We start from the raw sequence: 15,273 nt of genomic DNA on the forward strand, positions 1-15,273 counted from the left end.
TGATGCCTCTATAGCCCTCCTGCCTTATTTCACAGATGTCCCTTTTGGTGACCATCTTGTTGTAAGCAACTTGTGCCCCATCTGCTCGTTTTCACCCCCACTCTACACCCCCAGCCAAGGCTATATTAAGAACACTCTTAAGAATTATATTAGGACATAGATAGGAGTTCAACATACTGCTGCCAAGAAACTCCAGTGGTTATTTTTGAACTTAAAGCTACGTTCTGTTCTTCATAAAGAAGAAGCAGGCTAAATAAAGGCAGACAGAAAAGTATACAGGACAGGTATTTACCCTCAGGTGTTGTTATCCCAGGGGGTCAGGATGTGATTTCAGTACTACTTCAGGTATCAAAGCACTCCTTCTGCAGGTCTTTGTCTGGCACTCTTTAAAACTTAACAGTGGCAACTGTCTAGAATCAGCAAGTACAGTGTGTACTTGTTTATTCCGTTCCTCCTCATGTGCTTCCTCAGTCTCTGCTATCAACAGCAAAACACAAGCAACACTTAAATCCTGGAGAATGAGGAAGAAGCAGAAAAAACTACAAGGGCTTAGGCAGTAGACAACTTTATACTGCAGAACGCAATTGTGCGCTCTGACTATGAAAGCTAATAAATCAAGTTTTCCTGCAAACAAAATATGCACATTGTGTATATGTACGCATCTATATGTGTTTATACATATATTTTATACATATATAGTCATTCTCTCTATCTCCCCAGCAAACTCCATGTAAAAACACAAATAGTTGTTGATGTCACCAATTTATTGAGAAACTCTATTGCATTTTTTAAATCTGAAACCTGAAACCAAGCACAGTTCAAGGCTAGTCTAGCTAACAATACCGGTACTGCTTTAGAAGAAAGATAACCTGATCCTGTTTCCAAGGGGCCGAAAGAGATGACAAAGGACAGAGCAAGAACATGGATTTGGTACTCTCCTATATAAACGCAGGGCCTCTAAAAATTACTACTTTTGGGGGAAATGCTGAAACAAGTTTGTATTGCAGTGGGTATGCACACTCTAGTGACCAGGATCTGTGTTCCTGTGTTGGCAGTCTGCACACTGCAACGTGTCAGTCATTCAGTGCCCTAGTACCAGCAGAACAGTGCCTAAGTTGCCTTCATTTAAGTATGATTTCGCAGCAAAAACTGCATATAATCCCAGGTGCTACCCTTCCCATATATATATGTGGGGTTTTTTTCCCTGAGTTTGCACCTGAAGCACCTGTTAGTGGAGGAGCTAGTGCTGGGTCACTGATCTGAGAAACAACTGCTGTTTGGGTGGCTGCTGATACCTAAATAGTAACATCCACATTTTGTGGGCTGCCGGGTGGCTGGTATCTACAAAGAGATCAATATCTCCACTGTATAAACAGCCCATGCAAACCCCAAAGGGAGATTAGGAAACCAGCAACTTTCTCCAGTGCGAACTCTGGATTTTCTTCACCAGAGTCCCCTTTTGACCTACTACACCTACACTGCTGTCTAAGCACTTGCTTATATGTTCTCTGCTATATCTAGCACAACCCTGCAATCAGACTGCTCTACAGAGTCCTTCTTAAACCTCAGGATAAGTTTGCAGTTTCCCTTTCCAGTGCAATACCAGTTCAAACTGTTTCTCCAGAGCTCTCTGACACAAACCGCAGGGTGTCTGTGGTGGTGGCTCACCACCCACACAGCCCTGGCGATACTGGGCCACAACTTCCCTTCATGGTCAGGGTGCCTGAAGGCATGCAGACAGCTGAGAAAACAAGATGTAGCATTTTTTATTTTTATTTGAAAATCCAGATCTTGTATTTAGTGGTTGGAATGGTGAGAAAGGGGACACACCTTGAGCTGCCATCAACACTACTGGGAGGAGCAGGAAAGCTGGCATGGGCCAGTGCTCATGACGAAGGCACTCTGACTCCACTTCTGCATTCAGAAGGTGGTGACACCTGGTGTTATTCCTCGGACAGATACTCACATGATACAAAATGGAAAATACATGGAAACATCGAGTACATGAAGCAACAGACCCGCATTTAAGTATTAGTTCACAGATGTGCCTTTCTATCAGTATTTAATGGTTTCCTGGCATAAACAAATGCCAGCTTGACTTCCTATTACTTTTGGAAGAGGATGCGGAAAGGAAAATATACTAGTTGTACTGTGCCCAGTATGTAACAAACATGACTGTTCTGAAGGCACTGGTTTCTGACTTGTTGCCAAATCTAATTCCTATTTCCAGTTTCAGGACACCTTTGCACCTATTTCATAAGTAAAATAAAAGCAAACTACCTAAACCTAGCGGTATCCAGTAACACAAGCAAACACAGAAATTCCACCAGTCTCTAATAAATAAGCAGTTGTTCACAAATTACTTTGACTGGAAATTTAGTCTGAACAGCCAGGCGTAGAGAGTTGGCCTTGTGACTGCAATCATGAGACAGGGATCAGAGAACAGGTCGGGGCTGGCAGGCATCCCACCAGCCTCATGGCACCCAGCCTGCCTGCGCTGCTGCCCTGCCCACCCTCTGCAGCTGGAGCTCGCCTTGCCCTGAGACAGCAAGACAACCAGAGCAGAGATGCTGTGTGAAATGTTGGATCAAATGTGACTTTAAGCATTTGTATCAGGAGCCCATACTTCATTCAGCTTTCCACAAAACATACACACAGGGATTTTAGTTGTTTTTTTAATAGAGCCAACTGATATTTCTGGAAAAACCAGGTAAGACTTTTCTTCATTTATAAAATGGAAGCTAATTACAGACAGAGAACAAGAAAGAGCTCTTAGTTTACCCAGATTATACTACCCAGTTAGGCTCACTGTGAGAAAAGGGTGGTTGGTACCTATGGAACAGAAGAGAGGGATTAACAGGAGCAAAGGTGATAAATTCATTAACTCCTGCAAGACTGCAAAGATGAAATTACCTATTTTCCAGAGATATCCAAGGCCCAAACATGGTTAAAGCACAGAACAGAATGAACACAGAGACACAGGATCTCCACACAGTTACCCAGAGGTACAGAACCCCAGAAGTTTTGAGAAGAGAGTCACCATCATTCAGACTTCATGCTATCGTGGACAATACTCACAAACTCCATGCACTGCTACTGAAAACACTTTCAAGTTTTGTTCCTAGCTTTCTGCAAATACAGATGTGGTTTCAGGAAACAGAAAAATAAAAACCTTAAGCCATGCATGTGATGTAATTCCACTGAACTGATTTTAATACTTCCTGGAGATAGGCGACAGATATGCTTTCCCACTGAGCTCTGCCCTGGGGGAGTTGCTCTCACCTGATGCAATGATTTACATCAAGGTTTTTTCCAGGACACCGTTCACCAGGAGTCAAGCAGGTTTCTGGTAGCAGCTTTTGCTGCTACGACCGATGAAGGGAATTTGTGAGCCAGCTTGCAGCGGGTGTTGGCTAGGTCAGCTATGTACTCACACACCAATAAACAGAGCTTGGCCTAAGCATTCTTGTCAGCTGCTAGGCAGGTGACCCGGTGAGTATTTTATCACTTTTGAAGAGACACCTCCACGGACATCTCAACACAGCTGCTCAGTCACCCCATCAGCTGTGCTAGGGCTGAATGTGTGAGGCCAACCTAATCCCAGCCCGGGGCAGGACTGTTCCAGATGTCTCATCGATTCAGCATTATGCTCAAATGCACTGTCAGCACATGCCCGGGAAAGCAAGAAGTCAACTTCTCCCCTCACCCTGCCGCTGCAGCACTGGCCTCACGATCACGTGCTGTGAGAAACCTAACTGCGAGACACCAGTGCGCCGGGTGCGTACTTACCGAGTGACACGCTATCTGTGTTCCGCCCTTTTGATTGCCTGGTTTCCTGTTTTGTTCCCGCACGGACAATTTTCTCCCTCTTTTAACAACTCAGCATGATTTCTTATTCCAGCACAGGAAGATAAAAAGGAGACTGCTCAAATGAAAAGCAAGCAGGGAGGATACATGGAAGGGTCATGCAGCAAATGTAGACCTGAAATTTAAACTCAGTAAAAGAGCAGAACAGCGGTGTTTACCTTTTTAGCTCTGCCGAAGCTACAACGAGAGAAAACAAAGCCAGAGGAGGAGGCTAGCCTTCTCTCAGAGGCACACACACAGCTGCTAATCAGCTGCACAGCCTCTGGCAGGCAGCCTCACCGCTTTCGCCCTTTTTCCTCTTCCACTCCTCAGTTCTGTGTCAGTTTAGATTAAAAACTTGGTGAGGAGGGAGGTTCCCCGGCTTTTGGATTTACAGAGTGCCAAACAAAATGGGACGATAAAGTTCGTTGAAATGTCTGGAAATACTGCAACTGAAATAACACTTCATAACAATTCCTGATGGGTTTCCTGTGACCACAAGTTTGCTTCTGAAATGCTCTATTATAACATGAGAGGAACGTGATCAAAACTTGTAACAGCACTGTATCAGAAAACAGGTCCCTTCCAATTCTTCCTGTGACTAGCAAGCAACTAATATCAAAACGGCAGCAGTATTTATCCTTAACCTTTGCATAAAGCCTTGTAAATTATATATAAACACCAGCAGAAGTTTATTTCAACTACAGGAGAGTATTATCATAAATCTTCAAGAGTGAATGCAATTTCACATCAGCGCTGATGTTTTCAGTATATATTACCTATTTCAAAAATACCCTGCCGACAGCCAGTGTTTCATATGCTTGAATAAGGAAAGCAAACTGCAATACCAGCAAACGTAGCTAAGCAGAAGGAATGTTAAGAGGGCTATTGAGATGAACTTGCATTCACAATTCTCGCATTGCTGTGGTGTTATGGTAAAAAGACTGTGGTATGTGCTTGGCCATACACATATCTAGCAAAACTGGGCATTTGCAGACACAGCAATGAACTGTTCAGCATTTTGTTGGCAGCCCTATATAATTTTTTTCTGTGACTTGTTAACCAGCCTCATAAAATGGTATATTACAGAGATGCATTTAGAGATGTACTTCCTTTGCAAGTGGGGAAAAACCACCTGTGACTTGGCAGCTCTAAAGCCACCTTTATTTCATTTCACTTTTGGCTTTTAAACAAAAGCAAGGGTGTTCCAAGACATGTGCTACAGCCTCAAGGAGTTCTCAACATCTCGCTTCAGCATCAGCTTCCCAGACACCCTAAACCAGTTTGAGTGTCTAACAGCCCAGCATTTATTTTAAACAGTTTTATGTCACTGCATGCATGCTGTGCAGGAAACCATTGCTAGTAATTAAAAAAAACCAACCACCTAATCATTAAAACCAGAACTCTGAGTATTTCCATGCCAGTTCCAGAGACTGATTTTCCCTAGCAGACACATAAAATAATAGCTGTAACAGCTTCAGAAGGCCCTTGGTGGCACCCCAGGAGAGCACACCTAAACCAGGCTTGGCCTGGGGGAAGGATTAACATAGACAAAGAACTGTGAAACAAAGTTAATTCCAGATGAATGTCCAAAGCGATCATTTGTCACTAAGTATGGATAACCCTTACCAGGCTGGAAAATCATCTTTCCCTTGTTCAGCTCTCAGCCCAACCACAATCTTTCCCTGTAAGCACTCAAAAAGCCAGCCTTACCAGGAACCCTCCTCTGAAGGGGGCTGAGAAAACGAATAGCTCGCGCTCTGACTCTGCTCTGACCACTTCTTCCCAAACCAGGACTGCAGAAGGTAAGGTAATAGGCATCAGAACTGCGGCACCACACCTGACAACACATGCTACTTCTAAAACACATGTTTCCCAGCATTACTTTATTCGGAAAGGCTGTCAGGTTTCATGTAGAAGTAGGTTTTGAATCTCCTGGAAGTGGTGAGAAATGTAAGTGAACAAAACAAGGAAAAAGCATTTTAAAAAGAACACAGTATGTCTTTTATAAATGCCTGTCTTCATGATTTCTTTGCCCCTTTACTCACAAAGGTTGGTGGTAGCTCTTCAACAGATGCTAGCATGATGGAAACAAAAACTGCTGCAGAAATCAAATTTTTAGACCACTGGAAAATCAATCTTCAAGCAACTTAGCACAAAAAAAGAAATAAAGCAGTCAAGTCCTCTGAGCACAAGCAAAGGTGGCTTCTTCTGAGGCCCCTAATATATCTAAACTATCAACCCATGGATCAGGTGTCCACCATGTAGCTAACCCTCCTCCTTCCCAAAGTGAAGTTTCAGGTGGGGTTCCTTGTATGTTTTCAGATGAGCCTTACTGAATGTCATCTAGGTTTGGTTTTGTGAATTAAACCTTTGCAAATGAAATTTTGTGTCTTAATTATACCACTTCCTCCAATTGCTTTAGGTGCCCCTGCACTTACCTGGAATTTCACTAATGATTTGATAAAGCCCTGATTACAGAATGAGAGAAAGTCCCCATTAGTGACTTAATCTTAAACAATTCTATTCTTTCTTCAGAACAGTATAACTAAGTCTTAGCATTTCCTGCTATGACTTCCCAACAAAAAGAATGAAGGGTATTGGCACAGGCTGCAATTAAAAAGAGGCTCTCACTTAAGTGCAAAGAGAGCTAGAGATCAGAAGCACCAGCTCACATTATCACAGCCATCAGGGTATGCTCAATTCCTTGGTTCATAGCCAGCAACTGCAGTTAATTTCCAATATGTAAAACCTGATTGATTGGTATTGAGAGATACATGGCAGGATTTTTTTGTTTCATTAAGGAGATTAATTAAAGAACAAATACTGCATAACTGATGTTCAGAAACTAGAGTGCCCTTATGTAGATCACCAGTTAATCAATTCACTATAGTAAAACTTCATTGATACAACTTACCGTGTTTGGCTTGCCTGTTAGGTTTCAACAGTGAGATGACAAACATTTTATCAATATAGTCCTTAAAAATATTTTGAAAATTACTTTCCTGCATGGATTGTGTAGGGAGGTAGTAAGCTTATTTATCCCACTGTTAAGGTCTGGAAATTCATTTCACGTTAACGAAGATGAAAAACAACGTACATTAAACCAAAACCAAAATTTCATTCCACTTAGTTGTCAGGTAAGATAACGACTGGTTTTAAAGGGAAAATAAATAGTTACCTACATGACAGCTAAATTCATCTCTGACTTGAGTTTAAAGAATAAGCACTTCATGTGTAAGTGGAATGATTTCTTTCCATGGTTTTCCTTGCCTCAAGAGTACTTGTCTTCAGAAACTTATGACAAACTACTGATAAATAGTCATTCACCAGGCAGATCAGAGAAACTGTTATTCTTATGAGACCTTTAGGACAAGCTGAGAAGCACCAGCACATGGAAACCAAATTCAAAACCTTTTTTCTTCCCAGACTTAAATAAAACAGTTCATTTTCACAAGGAAGCTGAAAGCAAGCAATGACCGGCAGAGCTTTATCACTTTACAGAACTGCCACCTACCATGTGTGTAACATAGTGCCCAAATCACATGTTTAGACACTCCTTAAGTCCCCATTAACAACAGTAGCTGTAACTAAAGACAGAGCCTAAACAGGACAGCCTAGATAGGATGTTTTACTGGTAATACATGTGCCCTAGTATCTTAAGAAAGAACACATTTTGTAATAAATGCAACTTCAGCTATCAGCAGGAGCACAAAACCAAAGAAAGCCTATTAAAAAAAAAAAAAAATTTGAACACAGTCATCAAAAGCTTTAATTACCCATAGCTTTTCTGGGAACAACTTGGGAGCTTTCTATGTACATACATAATGTGCATTCACTGTATCTTCAGAAAAGAGTGACTTTGAAGAGAGAGAACACTTTCCCTAACAGGACATTTACCAGTATGGATCAATTTGCTACTTCATAATAGTGTTTCTAAAGTAAATGAAACAGCTCTACAGAAGATAGGGCCGCTGCAGTGGAATCACAAAACCAGATTTAATGTAATTCTTGACAGGGAACAGGTTTTAAATTTCTAGCAGAGTGCCTAACTGCAACTTATACAAAATTTTAATGTTTACACTGTCATGTAAAGCAACTATGGGTGAAGCTGTCACTTAAGAAGGCTACGTAAATATTGATTTATCTACATGACCTGACTTACCCTGTCCCTTTCTTGATTATTTCATTCAGAAGGGAGGATGTTCAGCCAGAACAGTCAGCAAGTTTTGATGCATACAAGTAGCTGTATTATCACTTTTTATTTCTAAAAAAGTCAAAAGGCTGATACCTCTTCTGTGAGCTACGTTCTCATTCACATGCGTATGCTTTGGAAAGTTATTTCCTTTTCATTTCCCATCTGTTCATAAAAACTATCTTATTTTCCCAGCAACTTGTGTTAACCTTGGCCTTTGTAACCAAACACGTTTCCCTGTGTTCAAATCCTAGCAGGCTTTGTACTGGTCTCAGTGTGCGCTGGACATTCTCACTGTCTTGTGGTTTTAATCAATATAGAAAAAAGCACCACTTCAAGTGCTATTAAGCTCACAGTAACGTTAGCTTCCAAGATTAAAAAGTATTCATAGAGACAGGTCTCCTTCCACCCCCAGTTCTGGGCCAGCAAGAACGAAAAGCAGCTACTGCCTAAGAAGCCTACACGCTTCATTTACAGCATTTTGATCTTGCTTCCCATTTTGAATGTACAGACCACTGCAGTTTCCTTCTGAAAATAACTCTTTAGAGGACCACCAACTCAGCTCCGTATTAATTTCCTCCATAGCTTCCACCAAGTAGTATGGATGCTCTCCATAACAGGCTCAGCAAGTCAACAGCTAAATTCTAACCGGTATTTCTGCTCTGTGGCTTGTTAAATAGCCACTGGGCTGAGGGAGGCTCTTCCTGTTAAAAAAAACAAAACAAAACAACAAACTTGTAGGGAGACTCAGGTTGAAAGAATTCATATATAGGCAGCACACTGACACACTCACAGCTGAAGAGTAAAGTTTTGATTATTCTAGGTACCTCAATCTTGTTTTTCTTTCAAGAAGTGTTTATGAAATGCAAGCTTAAGATTTATTTTATCTACAATAAGGACAATCAGCTTTCGTAATTTGTAGTCCAAGTGTTCCCTTGTGGCATAGCTATCAGATTCAGGAAAGACACTATGCATAAAAACCTATGGGTCCATAAAATCTGAACCGGTGCTGGTCAAACTGCAGAACTAGCCTCCTTCCCCTCCAGCCCAAATGCAAGAAGGTATGAGTCACCACCCAAAAACCAAAGCCAAATCCTCTCCCCCAGCTGTTTTTGGCATTATCAATTGATAATCCTCTGCAGAAACTACTGGCACCTGAAAAAAACAACAGTACATAACAGCTAGTAATTGTGTTTCAGCAGCACAAATACCTGCAGTCCTCCCAGAAGAGGAGCTACAGTGCAAGTCACCACAGTTCAGTCAGCCACAGAGTATCCAGGGATTAAGAGTCACCCAGCTTCACTTCCTGTAGGAACAGCATTCCTCCCTGCCCACCCCTTCCTTCCCCAGCCAAAGGTGGTGCAGGGGCAAGATACTAAGTGTCCTACAGACCAAGAAATAAGATTTCTCTCTGAACAGCCCAGGTGCTTTTGGGTGTTGCCACTGTACACATAATATTCAAAAGGAGACAGTTACTCTAACTACAGAAGTGTGGTACTTCGAGGTGCCATAAGAAAACACTGATGCTATTAAAACTAAGTGAAGATCAGATGATGCTGCATGTAGGACATGCAAAGACTGAAGATGTTATGAAGTACTAAGAACCAGAGATTGTATCACCTCTGGGTCACAGGACTAAGCCAAAATTCACTCAGGCACATTCTAGGGAACACAGTTTCAAAGAATGAGGGTCAGATTTTCATCACTTTGTTGGCTGATAAAGAGATTTTTCTACTTCCCATTTTAAGTAAGTCCATTCCATAACAGCTGTTAGCCATTCCCAGCTAGGGTTGCATTTTAGTAACTGATGAAGAGAGGTATGCATACAGGCTTCAGTTACTAGCATAATTTAGGATGCCTGTTCGGTAAGTCTCAAGTGGCAAACATAAAAAGCCAAGTCATCCATACACTGGCATTAAAAGGGTTTATTTAGAAAGTAAAACTTTATTCACATTAAAATTTATAAAAGGAAAATAATCTATTAGATTCAGCAGTAAAAAGCCAGCAATATTACAAGCTGTATACATACCAACATTTACATTAAATTAAGACAAATGGCATGTCACCAACATGTAATAACATACTTTGAAAGTTTTACAATTAAATTGATTTTGTAAGGATACAAGTCTAACTCCATGTGTGAACATGGGTTTGGTCATTCAGTTTAGAATCCCCTCTTGTACTGAAATGTTTGGTCTTCAAATTAAACAAGCGGATAGCTAGCAGCTGTTGCTATTCCACAGTGGTTCTTCCTGTCCTTGGCCATGTAGATATATCCTTTGTCACCCCACTTCTCACCCCAGCTGAAACAGAAGTAAAGGGTTTGTTTTCATATTCAGAAGATATTTACACATACCCCCATTAAGTGTTTAAATTGAAAACTGCTGCCTTCCACATCTGGAGAAAAATCAAGATAGCTGCAGCCAAATTAGAGTGCTTCCCTGCGATTAAATGCATATTACAAAAGAGGCACCCCAAGCTCACAGAAAATAAAGGCTGCAGCCATCCTTTCACTAGGTGGAGACCTTAATGTGCAATCCTTGATTACAAGTGCATGAAGCTCAGACACTGCTCCCAGCCAACTTTAAGGGAAGACCAAGACTGCAAGCAGCATTTGAGGGTGGTGTCCCTGTAAGTGCTGAGAACACGGGACAAGTTCATGTGACATGCCCTTTGGCATTAATTTATTTTCCCTCCAACCTAGAAGGTAACTCGACCTTTGAAATTCAAGTGTTACCCTATTTAACATAAATGAGCAATGCTCTGCTTCCAAAAAAAAAAAAATCCATTACACCTTCGCAACCCCATTTTCTCCTGCTCCCCCTGCTCAACCACTTTTAACTCCTACTAGCTTCACAGGCTGTTCCAGTACTGAGCTCCCTTGAATTAACTAAAAAGGCAGAAGAATGAGTTTGCTGCTTCAGGCCTATTTTATTAGGCTGCCATCAGCCCAAGTCAGGTTTAACTTTTGTCATACAATACAGTCTGAGAACAGTTTCCAGATTTTTCACACAGATTTTAATTACTGTTGCCTTCCCACCCCCCCCCACTACAAGTAACAACCTACCTTCCCTTCTCCCCTACCCCTAAAGGCTCAGAGAGATCTTACCTGTTCTTAACAATCCAGTATTTCTTTCCATCTACATCTTCTCCCTCAAAGCCATAGCCTACAACCAGAACACCATGGTCCAGGTCTTCACTGCTGCAGTCTGGTTCATAGTAGATACCTGCAGAGGCATAAGTTCACACATGAACAAGGTCTACTCAAGATGCAGAGATGCTCAAGGTGCAGGAAACCTCACCAGAAGCTATGTGTATTTCAAATAAATATTGCATAGCCTCTTGAAAGTCAGAGAAAGAAGTCGTAAGTGAAGTGTATCATGGCAGAAACTGAGGGACAAGTACAATGCATGGAGAACCTGACTAGAATTAAAAGGAATCCCGATTATGACTACATCACAAGATCATAGGGTTTGGGTTTTTTTTACATATTAAACTGAAAGGTAATGAATACAGAGTATTCAAAAAAAAGTTCTCTGCATGCAAGCTGCTAACAAATACCCACCCGACTGATAGAACTGGAATGAAGAGTGGCCTGCATCAATAGCAACAGACACAGGACCCACAGCTGCTACTGCTTTCATGAGAGCTCTTTCATGTCCTTGAGGGATGTCAACAAAGCCAGTGTCATTAGCAGCATTGTACTCTGCCTTGTAGCGACATTCTTCATCATCCTAAATAAAGCAAGCCCTAGTTATTACATAGTTCTTCATTTAACACACAGGTCAGCACAGGAACTACCAGACATTGTGACTCTTCTGCCTTGGATCCTCTTCCATCCCTTGTTTTCAAGTGCTTTGAAAGGAGGAAAGGAGAGAGACAACACAGAAGCTGCTTTTGAGTTTCTGAAAGGTACAGGAAAAAAAAACAGATGACAGTGAGGCCTAAAAGGAAAGCTTTACTGGGATGCAAAGGACCATCATACATCCTGGAACCCTGCCTTCTTTGGTGGGCAGGACAAGTCTCTCATCAGGGAGGAAAGAAGCCCAGAATGCATTAATAGACAATGGAAAAGAGCCAAGTATTTTTTAATTACAAAGCAATCCAGAAACTGCTCACTGAGCAAATACTTAAAATCCACAATTTTAGTCTGTCATAGTTTGAAAACCTCTACAAAATGATTTGGAAGTTAATCATTCATACTGTATGACCTTACACACAGCATTTGTTAATTTGTGCTTCATTATGTTACTTTTTTACAGTGACACCTGAACTGTTGGTGCCACAGGCATTTACTTCAGGGGAGGGGGCTGTTTTGGAAGTCAGGCCATGTAAAGTCAAAATAGACTGAAGCAAGCACATCCCTCCCTTACCTGTGTGGTAAATCAGTACTGAAGTTCCCTCCCCCCAACTGAAGCAGCACAGAGTACACCCTCAGTTGCTCACTTCTTGTACTCAGCAAATTAGCACTTCCTATAATCACCCAGGATCTCCAGAAGAGCCAAGATAAGCAAGAAACTCAAGATTACTGGGATGCAGGTGATTAGGAACCCAAATCCAAAGGCTTCTATGTTATAATGAACAGCATTACTAGTGCCCATTCAGTCAACACACAAAATAAGCCACAAGGGAAGATACTCTATAGCGAGTAGAGCTCCAAACAGTGAAAATCCCAAACCATGGGCTCTTCAAATGATACCCAATTTACTACTGCTCTTTTGTCCTCATGCCTGTTGAGCTTTTGGTAGATTATTGGTATATTTCAGAAGTCTGCCCATAATCTATGTTTATGCACATTTAGCCCAGAAGTAGAACTTAAGACACTGCCAACTACTATGTTAAAAACCAGATCACACTAGCTGCAAGAATTACCTGGCCTATGGGTAGTAACTCTGTAACAGCTCAGTTATGGCAAGGTGAACAGCACCCCTTCAAGTAACTAGCACTGTTGACAAGGGCTGGGTTCTGGTTTGGTGTATCAACCAAGATAACACATGACATCTGATAAGAAGGCAGCAATGAGGGGGAGGAATAAAAAAAAAAAATTGCTCTAGTTTTTCCAACAGGTCTGGTAAGATTTTGACCTCAAAGACCATTACAGCATGTGATTCCTACTGGGGCTAGCAGTCATTCTAGTTTTATTAGGAAAGATGCAACCAGAAGAACAGATGTACTGATTACTACTTCGTCATCTTCCTTTCTAGGTAAGTGTTTCCCAACACAGTTTGTCCACACAGAAGACATGACACTCGCAGTGTAAGTTCAGCTATTACACTCACCTTTGCAGTGTATGGGTATGATTCCTCTGAATCAATTCCACCATTATCCTGCACATACTGGAAAGCCTGGTCCATGAGACCACCATTGCAGCCTTGATTCCCTTCAGGCCGAGAGCAGTCCACCAGATTCTGTTCACTCAGTGAAACAAGCTTGCCAGTTTTTCTGAAGTGCTGCCCTTCAAGAGCACCTGTTGTGCTGAAAGCCCAGCAAGAGCCACACTGACCCTGAAGTAATGAAATCACAAGTTATAAATCTGTCCAGATTAGGCAATTACTTTCCTTACCACCAAGGCAAAAAAAAAGCTAAAGCCACAAGACCAACTTTTGTGTTTCTGGCATGTACAAATGAGGATACTACAGCCTTTTCAGTCACTAGACATTCTGTCCAGAACGCCTAAAAAATCCTAAAGGGGTACAGCAATTTTATCAAAATGACACTGAATTTAGTAAGCTTGTGCTTGGCTTCGTTCAACAAGATCACAGTGCTTTTCCCCTATGGAAGAGGAGGTAGCATTCAGGAAATGACCTGTAACTGGTTAAAAGTCCACCATCAGAGAATACCTGGTCTTTAACTGGAGTTACATATCCCTTCTCTCTCCAGTCTACTGATCGTGGCACTTCCAGGAAATTGGGCTCAAGAAACTGGGACCCTCTGTACTTCCTTTCAGACTTCTTGTGTGTGTAGCCATTCATCAGCTGTCTGAACTCCTCAGTTGTCTGAAGAAAATTCAAGACATGCAGTCACCATCCATTACACAACACTGTTTAGAACCACAGGTTTCATTCCTCTATACGTACCATGTCACTAAACTGATTCATTCCCAACCTGTAGCTGTGTTTTCCCAATGTGTGATCCAGATTATGGAGTTCAATCCTTTTCAGATTCTTCTCCCACACCGCTCTCCTCCAACTTTCCTCTCTCTGAGGGGTCAGAAAACATACTTCAAGGAGGCAGTTCAAACAAATTTCACTTGCAAGATTGCGTGCTTTGTAATGGCTTGTATCCTTGAGCAAGTGGGAGACTACTCAAATGGTAAGTCGGAATGGCTGCTTAAGATACGGTCTTTTTGTCACCCTCATATAATAAAAGCACGGTACTGCTGAATCCATGCAGAAACACAGCAAAGGGGCCCAGAAAGAGAGGGATTATCCCTCCCAAGCGCAGACCAAACGCTGAAACAAAGCAGGCATGACTCAGCGGGCAGGGCCCCGCTGCGAGCGCTCAGCCTAACCGAGCCGTAGCCCGGCGCTCACCTCATGGTAGCTCTTGCCGTGCCACGACTTCCACAGCTGCCAGTGAGTGTCCAGATCGGGGTCTGCCCTCGGAGCACCGAAGGCCAGCCGCAAGCCGAGACAGAGCGCGATCAGACACAGATTCATGCTGGCAGACCTGCCGGGAAGGGAGGGACAGCGGTCAGACACGGCAACTGGCAGACGAGCCGCCCTTCGCTCCACAGCCCCGAGCACGGAGGCAGCCGCCAGCGCCGAAAGAGGCCTGCCGGCCCGCACCCCGCCTGTGCCCCGCTCCTTCCTCTGCCCACCACGGGGGGGACTGCCAACCGCGCACCCCAAATACCCCGGGGCGGACCCGCAGGCAGGCCGACCGCCCCCGCCGAGCCCTTCCCGGAGGCCCCACGCACTGACCCGGCCTCCGCCCGTCCCCCTCTGGGGCGCGGGGCCTGGGCCGCGATTGTAAACACGCCCGGGCGGCGGGGCCCGGGGCGGCTGGGCGGCAGCCCCCATGGAAGCGGCCAGAATGGCGGCTCCTGCCGCAGGGCAGGGACCGAACCGATGCACACGGGACGCCCGCCCCTCGCCCTCCCGCCTTGCTGGACCGTCTTCCCCCCCCCCCCCCCCGCCCCGCCGCATGTCGGCCCAGCCCCACTCACCGACCTCTAGCCCCCCCGCCAGTGCTCCCGCCTACCCGACCTGCCACTGTGCTGCCCCCGCGGC

At 43.3% G+C, this 15,273-nt stretch overlaps 1 protein-coding gene across 1 annotated transcript; it reads right to left on the minus strand.

Annotated features, from left to right (window-relative positions):
• Positions 1-9,951: 9,951 nt before the first annotated feature.
• On the minus strand, positions 9,952-15,066 carry CTSL (cathepsin L). Its single transcript, XM_005240684.4, has 7 exons — positions 14,575-15,066; positions 14,119-14,241; positions 13,882-14,037; positions 13,321-13,545; positions 11,607-11,775; positions 11,151-11,268; positions 9,952-10,344 (listed from the first exon to the last, which is right to left on the minus strand). Exons 1-7 carry the CDS (start codon positions 15,061-15,063, stop codon positions 10,245-10,247), a joined length of 1,380 nt encoding a protein of 459 aa, XP_005240741.3. The 5' UTR covers positions 15,064-15,066; the 3' UTR covers positions 9,952-10,244.
• Between the last annotated feature and the right edge of the window lie 207 nt (positions 15,067-15,273).

This window comes from Falco peregrinus, chromosome Z (assembly GCF_023634155.1).
Source record: "Falco peregrinus isolate bFalPer1 chromosome Z, bFalPer1.pri, whole genome shotgun sequence".
Lineage (NCBI taxonomy): Eukaryota > Metazoa > Chordata > Aves > Falconiformes > Falconidae > Falco > Falco peregrinus.

Coding starts and splice junctions, on each gene's coding strand:
- CTSL (XM_005240684.4), bottom strand. CDS start 15,063: ATGGGGGCTGCCGCCCAGCCGCCCCGGGCCCCGCCGCCCGGGCGTGTT. Junction 11,776..13,320: donor CATACCCATACACTGCAAAG/GTGAGTGTAATA, acceptor TGCTTTATTTAG/GATGATGAAGAATGTCGCTA. Junction 10,345..11,150: donor TACTGGATTGTTAAGAACAG/GTAAGATCTCTC, acceptor CTTCTGTTTCAG/CTGGGGTGAGAAGTGGGGTG.